At 39.2% G+C, this 14,281-nt stretch overlaps 1 protein-coding gene across 3 annotated transcripts in view; it reads left to right on the forward strand.

Annotated features, from left to right (window-relative positions):
* The window catches only part of LOC131691281 (tyrosine 3-monooxygenase), a 133,208-nt gene that overhangs the window by 112,618 nt on the left and 6,309 nt on the right, over positions 1-14,281 (forward strand). For all 3 annotated transcript variants that reach the window (XM_058977564.1, XM_058977561.1, XM_058977562.1), the window contains exons 5-7: positions 5,430-5,916; positions 5,971-6,303; positions 7,657-7,783. In XM_058977564.1, the coding sequence (XP_058833547.1) occupies positions 5,430-5,916; positions 5,971-6,303; positions 7,657-7,783 (947 nt within the window). The remainder of the gene's footprint in view (positions 1-5,429; positions 5,917-5,970; positions 6,304-7,656; positions 7,784-14,281) is intronic.

Raw genomic sequence — 14,281 nt, forward strand, 5'->3', positions numbered from 1 at the left:
GCACAATTGCACCGCTAGGTGGATTAAAACAGGTTTTAAAGAATATTTTGAAAAAGGAATATGACACTTGTTAATTTTTTTTACTTCCGCTGAACTAGTACCAATCCTAGGTACCACATTTAATCTATTTTTTTCATTGACAAATTCGGGGAGCCAGACTAGTACAAAGGACTTTCACCTGACACTAAAAATTATTTTTCAAGATTAATTTGTGATTTGAAATATGCCTGCCTTCCCGTTTTTGAGAAAAAAATAAAAAATGAGTCAGAAGAAATGATAAAAAGACGCTTGTGCCCGCTTAAACTTAAACACCACAGTTTCTCGCGTGGTGTAGCTGTACATAGGTCACTCCCTCGAGATTAAGCTCCATTATCACTTTTACTAGTTATTTCTTGACTGATTTCACGCAACCTTAAGCAACGATGGTACATTCTTTGTAAACAAAGAGCGGTAGGTAAAATTGTTGGTTCGCTTTACCGCTACTGTATAGTTGTGTCATTTTAGCTTATGGTTTGCACGAGATGAGAAGGTAGACTGATATATTTCTTCTCGTTATAAGCCCAGAAAATTAATTGAAATTCTTAAACTGTTAATCTTCATTGGTTTTATTCCATACTTATGCATCTCTAGTGAACTTTACTAGGTGGCCTACAACCGAAGACAAAAAGTTGTATGACCGAAGACATCTCCTCATAAATTTGCTCATAACTTTATTGTTTCAAACTTAATGAATGTTCAGCAAATTATCCAAACATAACGAATAAACATCCAAATACAAAGTCGATAAATCAATAGATTTCCAAAAAAATTGGCAAATAATTTACAAATTTTTCTTAAGGTATAACGAAGGGGTGAATAATTAAGGGGGTACTTTACAAATGAATGCTTTTCAACACCTTTTTGCGGATGGATTGCAGGTGAACCATTAATGCGAAAAGGATGAAACTTTTTCGTATTCGAATCGCTTATTATTGAACGTTTGTGAATTTTTGTTGAATGTTGTTTGGCCTCTGCTTGACCTTGAATGCACCTCTCTCAAAAATAAAGATTCAAATGGTTGGCAGGATTCGGGTCATGCCATTCATCTGAAACAGAATTAAAAAATATTTTATTTTTGTGTTCCCTTGAAAATCGTCGGACAAACGGTTTTTCAAACTTTGGCAAAATAGCTGAATTTTGAACAAACAAAAATTTCCCCCATTTTTGATTGGATAAAAGCTATAGCTTTGTAGAAATGCAAAATTGAAAAAAGCTCATGTCAGACGATAGCGGTTCGATGTTCCAGTCGATTGCTAAATTAGTCTCTGGAACATCTTTTCAACCAGTTGCAAAAACATGACTTTTGGTAAACTTGCGGAAGGGAGAGCGTGCAATGCTTAAAGTTCCCGGAAATCTAAACTAATGCGTATTCCGTTAAAACCTTTTTATTTGGAACATGGAGTAGAAAAAAACACAAAAATATCGATTTTCTGTAACCATATTTGTGGAGTATCCGCAAAATGCAGTTTACAGTAATATCGTTCTTGACGAGCAAAGGTTAATATTTTGCTTGATGTGGTTTCAGATTTTTGCGGATAATAATGGCAAAATATACTCAATATGTATTTTAGCCGTTGGCTTATTGGTGTTTTTCAAAATCCCCGATGTTTTCAGTATTTTACCCTTTAATATTCACTCAATATAATACTCTTCTTAAGATAGATGTCTTCCGTTTAAATTACACTATAATATTATAGTGGACGGCAGACATCTTTCTTAAGGAGGTTGAATGTGATATTCCCCTAGGTCGCTCAAAACGCTTTGTTTTTAAAAATTATTCTCAAATATAGAAAGAGAGATGAGTTTACTTTTGATTTTATATTATGCCGTAGTGTGCAGATTGCTTGCGGTGCCGACACGTGGGGAACTGATTGTTATAAGCAAGGATGCAAAATGCCTACCTTTTCTGCGGCTGTAATTTTTCTGCCTACATTCTCATTTCTCTTTCGTCGCTGCTGTCGTTCACTATTGCAGGACGCCCAGCGCTGTACGGCAGTCTGTAAGCAAAGCAGTAACATGACAAAGAAATACTGTCCCCAGTACAGCCACCAGACGCGAGCGGTACAGCTTCTCTTTCCTTATTTTACACTTTTTAATATTTTTAATCGTTTCAATATTTTCTATCACAAACGACAAAAATAAATGCGGTTCGTTTGCGGCACGACCGGCATCAACGCTTTCGTGTGCGGGCCTCTCCCTTTGACTACGCAGAGAAAAGTGTACAAAGCGAGAGAACAAACTTTACTACGCTACACTCTCACCGAGCAAGTCGGAGTATAGCAGCAAAACAAAAATGTATTCTACTGCTCTACGAGAAAATGTACTCAGTTTGGCTACTGTTCTGGCAAGAGCTGTAGTGATGCGTCGCTGTAGCGGACTGTACGGCTTGCGCAAATGTAAATATACCGAAAAAAATGTAGTTTACCAGTACCTTTGGCATCCCTGGTTGTAAGTATACAGCATAGTCTGAGCACAGCCAAAGCCATGTTGCAGAGTCACGAAGGAACGAATGGATTGAGTGACGCATTCTCACCACTCGGAAACCGGCAAAAACACTCGGGGGAAATTCTTCCAATTATCATTTCGCATAGATATTGCTTCTCCGTATAGCAACATGAATTTGCGAATGGTGCTATCGTATGTATTCGAAGACTGAACATTCAGTCGTACCTCGATTGTTTAATCTTCGAAAAGCACGGGGATGTTGAGCTTATGATTGTTACACTCAACACATTCTTTCATTTTCTTGGATAGAACCAATTGTTCTGGCCAGTCGAAATTGTTGAATCCAATCAGTACGACATGTGTACTGTACATAAAAACATAGTAGTTTCATTAGCATTTTGATTAACAATTAATTTTCTAATGTATTGTGAGCGATCCCTAATTCACAATGACAATTGGAGCTCATATCGTATTTAGAGTTTATTACGAAAAAATGCCAACCGAAGCTTGTCCCATCATTAGGGTAAAAAGAGCATCTCTTTTTGCTGTTTTTTAAATATGGGAAAGATACGCCTCACTATCACTGATGGTCTTCTCGATAGATACCATCCGCACTGTCGACACAAGAATATCGGTGGTTGATTTCTTTAGCACAGGAAGGAGAATAACGATTTTTGGCATTCTATAAAATCTGGTCCATTTAGAAGTTGATCAAAAACAAGTGTTTTACGGAATTGTTTTGACGTAGGAAAAAATTAGCTTAGTAAAAAAAATAGATTTTTTTATTGTCTTTCCAATTTTATCCAACTTCCACTTGATAACTTCTCGAATGGACGGAATTGCAAACAGTTGGATTGCATTGATATCATTATCGCCAAAATTCACCTTATTGTATCGCTACCTGTGTAGCATTACTCAGCTGTAGTAGACCTTCACTGAACCTTTTTGAATATTAATGAAAGCTGTTATACATTTCACCATATACTTTTGAGTAGCTTCGTTTTAAGTCCACAGCTGCCAATTCCATGTTAAATCATCAGTTTCCAGGCGACTTTATCGACGAAGGCAAACTTTGATTTTTTGGGGACATCACCCCGTGCTGTGGTCAGATAATACATACTAATCCATATTCTGCTTGTTTTCCACTTTCCCGGTTACACTTATGCGATCACGGAACCGCTTGAAAGTATCTCTCTAGATAGATTGGGCAATTTTCTGGTATTTCCCATAGTGATTATTTTTTGTGGCGTGTATAGCTTTAAACATTCCAAAATCAACCACTACATCAGCTGCTATAGACTAAACAAATTATCCGGATTCCACCTAAGATTCTAAGTTTGCCTTACGAGCATTTCGTTACCATTGTCTTCAGTGTAATTTCTTAGTCTTTATCTTTCATTTACTGCTATTACTTTTTTACTAAATTGCGCATTTAAAATCATTTAAAGAGCATATAGATGCTCTTTGTGCTCCATTGCGTCTGGAACATGTTTCTTTATTTACTCATTCTGTACTCTTGGGATCGAACTCTCCACAATTCAAGAAACGCAACACGTTAAATGTCTTAGTAACAAAACACGTATCCCAACCAATGTTCACCGTACGGCCACTATAAGTGCCTTTATCAATTCGAATTATAACTTTGTATTTGTTACACTTCGAAGCGTGAATTTTCGAAGCCAGCAATAACTTTGACAATTTGAATCGGAATGCCCTCATTCTGACATTTGAATAACTCAATGAAGACATCCGTAGAATATCGATTACTCATCCCCATTACTTTCAACCTTGGGGTACTTGGGTTTTCTTTCACCATTTCGAGTCATCTTTACCGTTTTTACAGTTACTTATTTTGGGTATCTTTGGACCTAATTTATTCTTCTATTGTTTTCACGAGTTGTCAATCGATTGCCGACTCGACTAATTTAATCATAATGACCGGGCAAGCCCTTACGTTTCGTTTGACTTCTAGTTCTAATTTTATAACCGCAGTACCTCTAGACGTCATCATTACTTGTATCATCATTAATTTCAATAAACATTGGTTCATCGTCATTACGCCCATTCTCTTCTACAATTGAAAAAAATCTTTTATTTCATATTAACTTCTCTTGAATCTCGAATAATGTTGACAATCAGAAGATTTTAGATAAAAAAAATATTATACGATTGGTTGACATGAAAGGTCACTAATGTCTCAAAAGATAGAGATTTCAACTCGAAAGTGTCAGCAAAATGTGACCAATCTAAAAATAACCCCTTCTTAAATCAAGTCATTTTCTAACCTCCAACACTTCAAGCATCCACCGAGCGCGAGCTTAAAAGCTTACCCCTCCATTGTCGGAATCGCACTCATATTTGCAGCTAATGGGTCGTGAAAATCACCACCCATTCAGACCGACTTCCTTCTTTAGTTTCGCTCCTCTTACGCTACCCGTTTGCAAACCGCATCCCTAACCTTTACCCACCGCAAAGGCGAGAATCATACCATCAAGAATAAAAAGAGGCAAGGGATATCTCAATGCCGGTTATGGTGACCGAAAAGAAAGCATCACTGTGGGAAGTGTAACAATCTTTCAGCACCACCATCCCGGCTCGCATAACTCATTCTTTGTGTCAGCTTTGCTTTATGACATGGCGTTTCGGACGACTTATTCCTCCCACGCACTATCCTGATCAGAAGCGTGACCATCACAAGGACCTGTTGAATGTATGATTTAGAGAGAAATGGTTAACCGTAATTCTTTTTTGGCAATTTTTTTTTGTTATGATTTATTTTGTGTGATTCTTAAAGTTAAATTATTCTGAAAACTCATATAAATGACTGAAAATAGTGCTGTTATAGGAATTTTCTAACAAATAATTTACTAATCTAGTAATAATTTGGATCAAGCTACTATTACATTCGTAGAACTAATGTAATTTTCCTTCTTCCAATCTTCCAGACGCTGGCCTAACGGAGGAAGAAGTTGTGCTGCAAAATGCCGCTTCCGAATCGCCCGAGGCCGAGAAGGAGGTTGTTCGGGCCGCCGTCGTAGTCCATCTGCGCGATGGCATGGGCTCACTGGGGCGTATCCTGAAGGCGGTTGAAACGTTCCACGGCACCGTCGCCCACCTGGAGTCGCGTCAGTCGCGCAGCGAGGGTGTCCTGTTCGATGTGCTCATCAAGGTCGACATGGCCCGTGCCAATCTGTTGCAGCTGATCCGTTCGCTGCGACAGACATCCTCATTCGGCAGCGTTAGTGTGCTGTCGGAGAATAACGTCAACGTGAAGGCACCGTGGTTCCCGAAGCACGCTTCCGAGCTGGACAACTGCAATCACCTGATGACCAAGTACGAACCGGATCTGGACATGAACCATCCCGGTTTCGCGGATCAGGTATACCGCGCCCGTCGGAAGGAGATTGCCGAAATCGCCTTCAGCTACAAGTTGTAAGTAGAATTTAGTATCAACCACCGAACGGTACTGACTATTTCCACGCACAGCGGAGATCCAATTCCTCACATCGACTACACCGAAACCGAGAACAAGACCTGGTCGGCGGTGTTCAGCCGCGTCAAGGAACTAATGCAGAAGCACGCATGCAGCGAGTACATTGTCGTATTCAAGAAACTGGAAGAGGAAAAGATCTTCGTTAGTCACCGCATTCCACAGCTGCAGGAGATGAGCGATTTCCTGCGCAGAAGCACCGGTTTCACGCTACGTCCGGCGGCCGGACTACTGACCGCTCGGGACTTCCTGGCGTCGCTAGCCTTCCGCATCTTCCAGAGCACACAGTACGTGCGACACATCAACTCGCCATACCACACACCGGAACCGTAAGTTGGTTTTGATTTGTTCAATAGTAGCTGGCGTGGGTGGCGAACGAAACACTCTGTTAATTCCTGGGGTTGAGATTTTTTCCCCGGATGTTTCCATGGGGGAGGGATGAATGCTTCAATTTATGGTCGGATTGTAGTGCACGGCTTACGTCACACGTGCTTCGTCAAGCTTGAAGAAATTCTGCGATTCAGTGGCTGAAAGAATGGTGGAACACAGGGATTATGATTGCCTGAGTGTTTCCATTCATAAAACCGTCGACAGTTGCACACTTTACTGTTTGACGTCTTGGTTGGGAACTCTGATCTTCTGTTGCTTGAGTGATGGAGCCTTTCGGGGGGTGCGAATGTTGGATTGTGATGATTAATTCGGTGTGACTTTCATGCCTGAGCCCGGCATATATTTTCACTATTCTCGATGCCATATTCAGAGAAAAGGAACGTTTTAAAAAAGAGGATTTTTATAATAAATAATAAGTTTTTCCTCATGTCCATTGTAGCATCCTTCCAGCAATAAACGCCGTACAGTTCTAGAGGCGCCTACGTCTTGCCACGACCGTTCCGCTCCATTCAACCAACAACGAACAGCTAAAAGCAAGTCAAAATAATAGAATAAAATGATTCCGACGGAAATCGTCTCACTCGCACTCCATTACGCTCACTGTTGTGCCACAGCACCGTTCAAAGCTTTTGATGTTCCCGAAGTTCAACCGAGCAACCACCATCCCGTACGCCCTTTCCGTCTGTCCGACGCACCGCTCGCTCTGCCGAGGCTAAGTCCTAAAGCGAACCCGAAAAGGGAAATGATTTCCCCCCGGAGGAAAAGTTCTGCACCGGATCGGTTCGTTCCGGCTCGGTCGTGTCACCGAATGTCGGCTAGAAGCAACAAGTGACTCCGGCCGGGAACAGGACTGGAACGGATAATTGCCTTCCCTCCTTATTGTATGGCACAACTAGTGTATGGGGAATATTTGAACGTAGGAAAATGGATCGTAATGGCAATGGATACAAACTCAATTAGTACCCGGGAGCGCCAGCAATTTTCACAATTTTCGCATGGGAATATTATGAGCACTTTTAGCGCTTTGAACAAAGACGAGAAAAAGGATACGCTGAAATCAATGGCCTAATAATTGATTTACGCTACCACCTCTGCCACTATCGCGGAGGTTTTAAATAGATCTTTCGTCATTAGGAAGGGAAATTCGAAGCCATCCTATGCCGGAGGCCAGGTTAATTATTCCGGAACCTAGGAACAGAGGGACACTTTCACTCGGGGGATCGCCACCCACTTATAGAAATAATTTTTTTACTCAGATCTTCATTTCATTTTGTTTCTTTAAATCTTTACAGCGATTGCATCCACGAGTTGCTAGGCCACATGCCGCTGCTGGCCGATCCAAGCTTTGCTCAATTCTCGCAAGAAATCGGATTAGCCTCGCTGGGAGCATCGGATGAAGAAATTGAAAAGCTGTCCACGGTGAGTTACTGTTCTTTTTAAGTGTTTTCTATTGCGTCGCGAGGATGGACTTTTTCACCGGCATTACGCTTGGCATAAGGTGTAGAAGTTGGGTGTCTTAAGTTGGACTTTAATCCTTCCTTCGACTTCTTACTTTCTGTCTTGGTCAATTTAGGCGGTCTCCCTTTTTATTTATTTGCATCGTTTATCGCTCTGTTGAACTATTTTTGGCTAGTTTTTTCGATTCACTTGACTTGTATTCGAATGTGGTTTGCACCAATATTGTATTAAATTTCAATGTATGAATGACTTGTATAAACAATGCAAAAACTGAAAATATTTTAGTAGTAGTTTTCCAGTCTGTTTCAGGCAGAGCCATCAATATGGACCAACTAAAAGACAAACAAATTTTGGGAATTCATATAAGCATTTATTTTAGTGCTTCATTCGATTTTTGTAAGTCAAATGAGAAGCACGTTGTTGCGCGGTCAGACGGTGCGGCAAGAAGGCAAACTAAATTTTCGACCCTTTAGCTTTCTTTAAAGCGTAACATTTGGTCAGTTAACGTATTTCTTTATTTTCTTCGTTGATCCTTTAACGAACTAACTATTTCTGACCAATTTTTAGTAACCTGACTACCACAACCGACTGGTATTCGGTTGCGGTAGTCCACCCAAGTAAACTCGAACGGTCTCAAATATTTTGCACCTTGAAAGGTTATAAAATAGGTCCATACCGGATTTCACAATCATTGAAATACAATGTTATGGTTTCCAATATACACACTCCAAAACCTAGTTTTTATATTGGATCTTTCGGGGACCATGGTTGTTTTTCTGGGTTCACTACATGGAAAACACTATCAAAACACCATAAATTTTTAAATACAAAAATCGATGCCTGATATTTGGAAGTGTTATCAGAATTATAAGATATCGTAATTTCTAGAAAGAGAACTACGGAGACTCCATTTGGGATCGATTGGGTTTGAGTTTAGCTGTCAAAAAACGAATCTAACCAATAGATACAGAACACAGTGTTCTGTATCTACTGACAGTACCCACTAACAGCGTAACGATCGCTTAGTGGTAAACATTAATTGGTGTTAGATGTACCGAAGGTACATAATCACGCCAAGCTTATTGTATAGGGCCATTAAGTTACGTACTGGTTTCGCTGAATATATAGCGCGTAGGTTAGTATTGATGTGAAAACGATAAAAAAAACTAGAAAATGTATGTGCTATGGCTTCAATCATCTCTCTCTAACTTTAGTTCAGCTGGGAACCGTAAAACATTGTTCTCAAATCCCAATGTTGATTTATTATTGCTGCTTCTATCTGGCCGAGAATCTTAGTAAACAAAGTACACCGGAAGATTGAGTTTTTGTTGTTTATTACAGCGGAACTTTTATCCAGCTTGGCACTAACGGTATAGAGTACTTGACAATCTGTAACTGTATTAGTGTGTTCAACGGTTTGCTTTCCTCCACCTGTCATAGATGGAGAAAAATAAATCGAAAATAACTTTTCGGTCGGTTTATTTTCATGATGTAATAAGACCAACCGGAATTATACGTCCCCCGAATAAGTTTTACAGCGACATAAAGCATTTCAACACCATTATAAATACTTTACGAGAGCTAGTTCAAATGTTTAAATTGGCTGACAGTTTTATATATGACAGCTGGAGGAAAACAAACCCCCAAGTAGTGCGAGTGAAATCATTTGCATAGAACTCTATAACAACAAATCAGCGACTCACGATTTAAACATTTACAGTACTGCATGTATGTAGCATGGTTGCTAGTTGATTATTTTCTTACTGCACTAAGGTGGCATCCCTTTGTTATTCCAGTATCTTTAGTTTGACCCTAAGCTAAAGAGAACAGATGTTTTCGGGATGAATGCCGGACGTGCCTAGGAAAACTATTAATGATATGAATTTTCGAGATAGGTGCATACATTTTGTAAGATTTGTACGCTGGCTAATACTAGAACAAGATATAGGCACAGAGAACAGACATATAAGCTAGAACAAAATTTCCTGAAAAACCTGTGTAAACATTTAGATGAAAATATGTTGAAAATCACCATCGCACACAGGTTTGCATGCATGAATCAACGTTGTATCCAAGTTTGCACGCAACACACGTACAGCGTTTGCTGACCGATTGCAGCGCCGGCTAGTGGCAAGTTACTACTTCCGAATAGCATTTCTAAACGACAGTTTTATTTTTTACACACATTGAAAACTTTACTTGGGTGTCAGTTCTCAGTGCTATAGGTAACATGGGAATCAAAATAAACTCCATTTGAATGTTCCCCACGTTGTTCGGAGATTAGAAAACGCTTTAAAATATTTTATGATTGTTTTGGGCAAAGTATATGCTCAATATGAGCATTTTGGAATAAAAATTATTATTGAATTATTGAAAAATGTGACATTCTTTCCGGGTCATCTAGTTACTTTACCCTAAGCGAAGACTGCATATCAAGACGACTGGCAACTCTGTCCAGAATCTGGAGACAGTAACAGCAATGCCACTTGCGGGTAAAGGTGGTACTTCCCTAAGACAATACGTGACAATCGGCTTTTATTTTTCCTTCGACATTCTTATTGTCACACATTTTCTCCCTGCCGAAATCTTCAGAACAGCATTGCTATTTTTATTAATGAAAATGGAGTATTGTCAATTTATTTTATGCCGGCAATATTTTTTATCTTTATTCCACTATATCGACGAAGCACCGTTTTAGTCATTTAAACTTTTTTAATGATAGTAATTTTATTTGTCAAAAGTAATCATTAATCTTTTCCTATAAATATAGCAACACTACCAACCATCATTTCGCTATCCCTGCAGTAACATTGCGTACGGTGCAAAAAGTCAAAATCAACCAATCAGGAGCCGGACCATTCTGACGTAAAATTGGAACAAAAACGACCTCCCCCTATTGTAACGTCTTGTCTTAGGTACTTCCCATAGTGATGCACACACATATACATTTTTACATTAAGCTTCCTACCTTCCTCCAATAGAGGCGCTGTAACCTCTGTCGCTTCCCGTTTGTATGGGGGATGGAAAGAGTTATCAGTCTTCCTAATATGGAGTTTTCGACCTAAGTAAACAGGCGTCAATTGGCCTTTCCGTGAGACGTTTGTTTGACAAGTTAACGTCGACGCTTTCTATTCCTTCCCCAAATAGAAAAGCCCGTCCGATGATCATCTTTTGTTCGTTTGGTAGTGGACCGATCGACGTTTTAGTAGGACGTCGCGTCCTCCTGATAGACGTGAGACACGGTAAATAAACAAAAAATAGCTGATCTGCAACGTTTCATGGAATGACTAATTGCGAGCTAATTTGATCCAGCCCTGACGTCCATAACTATGGCAATTTTAACCAATTTGGATGTTTTTGATTCAGAAACTAATCCACTGCTAAATTCTGCTGCAATAAACAGGACGAATGCATTTGGTTCCCGGTGATCCAAATTTCATTGAACTCTGTCAATTGAATTGTTTCAGAAGACTGTTTCATCCCGTTACGGAACCATTTGACGATTTCATCGCGGAACCAAGGTCACGCGGGAACCTGCTCCGGAATAAATATTCCGGGTTTCAAATCATTCAAATAACCACGAGGGGCAGTCTTCCGAGACAATTGCACAAATGTTGGCACCATATTGCCAGTGTTCCATTGAAATTCATAAAACCGGATTCGAGCGAACCTTTTGCAGATTCTAATAGTTTAAGGTATTTTCCATTTCGTTCTAAGTGTGCAGATTTTATCAACATCCGACTACATGCACTTCTTCGAAGTATTTATTTCACTCAAAGCATGAACACTCACAAGTTGATTTAGTTTTACCATAGATAGCAGACATTTAGGCTAGAACAAAATTTCCTTAAAAACATGTGCTAACTTTCACATTGATAAACGTTGTAAATCAGTATTTAAATATTACCATCCATGCAGCTGTTTGCTACACTTGTTTGACAACTACATTCAAACTGGATTGCATCGATCACTGCGCCACCTACAAACGATCAGAGTTAGAAATATTCAAATTCATAGAATGAAAATTGATCATATTCAGCTGCATTCATTTTCAATAGTCAGTGACACAGCTGAAAACGTCATACGAACAAACCGCCCATTTATCCATGCAGATTTTCATTCGTCTCTGATTATTACACGAAGCGGCCGTGCAGCAACGAATCAAACGCATCAAAGTAGGCTCTGGCACAATGTAAGCGATGATGATTGTTGTTTCATATGTTTTACTGGCATTTGAAAACATTTTCCTTAATAATTAATGTAATGAATATATTGTGTGATATTCAACTGGATTAATAACATGGATATTTGAATGAATATTTTTTCTATTCAGCGTGAGTCGCATCAGGTTCATTTTCAGCCGTCAAAAAAGAGCTTCGATTATTTTTAACTCGGCAAACGATTGCCAAACGTTTTTCAGACGTCAGATTTATTCGGAATTTCCGAAGCGGGTATTTACACACATTTCGAATCGAGCCTAAGCGTCTGTTATCTGTGGTTTTACTCTACACAAAACTAATTTTTGAAAGATCACCTCAATATGCAAATTCAAGTACGTGCAACTCAAATTGTGAGTGTTTTTCAATGAGCGTGTATCATCAGCCGTGTACCCAGTATTTTGGTCGCTTATATAAACAAGATATGCAGAATTCTCTACAAATTTAGCGAAAATATTTTTGGATGACATATGTGTGCGTTTTATTAGAATTCCGGCTGCGAACCGGTGCTCGGTTTTAACAAAAATTCAACCAGGAAAGTACATTTTTGCTCGACTTCTGCCGAAGCTTTTTTCGACTCCTGCAATAATTCTGTCCGGAAGATTTACCAATAGTTTTGGTACGGCTCCTATAAGAACTCTTCTCCTACTTTATTGGGTCCGGATCCGACAGAAACCTGACGGAACTAGTAACACTCTAGACAGAGAACTGCGGAGAGAAAATCAGCGTTGTCGGCAACGTATGCCTCGGCATTGTATGTCAACACGACCAATGTTATAACCGCAGTCAAAAAGGGCAAGTTGCTGGCTAACGGGGGGCTATTAGCCAACTCGGATGCGTTAATTACCCTTCAATTTGCCAGCTATTTCAAATGCAACATTTGGGCGATTTGTCGCCGTCATTTTTGCCGCCCATAAATCGCCCACGGAACGCGCCATTTAATCGCCCTTAATTGCCTAAAATTACAAATAATACTTATTTTCGGATTCATTATCTACTCACATATACTTACCAGTATAGTAGGTAGTCACCACCAAACTACACGCAGAAAAAAATTAGTAAAGGTAAACAAATTTTAGTTTTAAATTTCAATTTTCCCGTTTGATATGATGATAAACAAGATTCAGGTTTGATTCAATCAATGCTGTTGCTTGAAATTACGAACAAATTCATTTGTTGGCTTTTCAATAGTTTCAACAAATATTTCGTTTGAAACAACGAAATCATGATAAGTTTAACCGAACAAACAAGTTCGAAGAAACAAAAACAAATCTTTTGTGTTAACCAAAGGGGAGAACAACTAAAATTTAGTTGAAATTAAACAAAGATTCTGTTGGTTTTTAACAATGGGATCAGTTAGATCTAACAAATTTTATTTTGATTCAACAGTGTTTCTATTTAAAATGTAAATAGAAGTATTTGTTGTACTAAACCAAATACATGCTTTCGAAAATCGCCATTTCAGTTTGAAACAGTCATTCGCCACGTTTTAGATTCAACTAAACGTTTTGTTGATTCAAAAAGGCCTGATTCTTCTGCGTGTGTATGGTGAAATTGGCATTGCACACCAAAACTTATCACAATCTGACGTTCATTAAGACTTTAGGTCAGAGATCTTGTTCTACTATACTTACACACGATTCCACAATTTGCCACATTCGTTGGCTAAATGAAGTGCACTAGACAAACAAAGTACAAGTGAGAACACGCCAATTGTTCAAAAACAATTTTAAGCTGGCCAAACATGAACCGCCATGTTGAAAAAAGTGAAAAACAACCAAGTCCATTTCAGCCGCCAGAAAATTTGTCTAAGCCCAGTCAAAAAGGGCATGTTGCTGGCTAACGGATGCGAAAATTGCCCTTTAATTTGCCAGCAAATTGCTGGCAATTAGGGGGCTATTTCAAATGAAACATTTGGGCGATTTGCCGCCGTCATTTTTTTGCCGCCCTACCCGCCTTTAAATTGCCCCCAAATCGCCCACGGAGCGCGCCATTTAATCGCCCTTAGTTGCCTAATATGAAAATTACAAATAATATTTATTTTCGGATTCATCATCTACTCACAAAAACACCACCAAACTATATGAAGAATCAATGGTGAAATTGATTTTGCACACCAAAACTTACCACAATCTGACGTTCATTAAGAACTTAGGTCAAAGACCTTGTTCTACTATACTTACACACGATTCCACAATTTCCCACATTCGTTGGCTTAATGAACTGCACGAACCAATCAAAA

This window comes from Topomyia yanbarensis, chromosome 3, assembly GCF_030247195.1.
Source record: "Topomyia yanbarensis strain Yona2022 chromosome 3, ASM3024719v1, whole genome shotgun sequence".
NCBI lineage: Eukaryota > Metazoa > Arthropoda > Insecta > Diptera > Culicidae > Topomyia > Topomyia yanbarensis.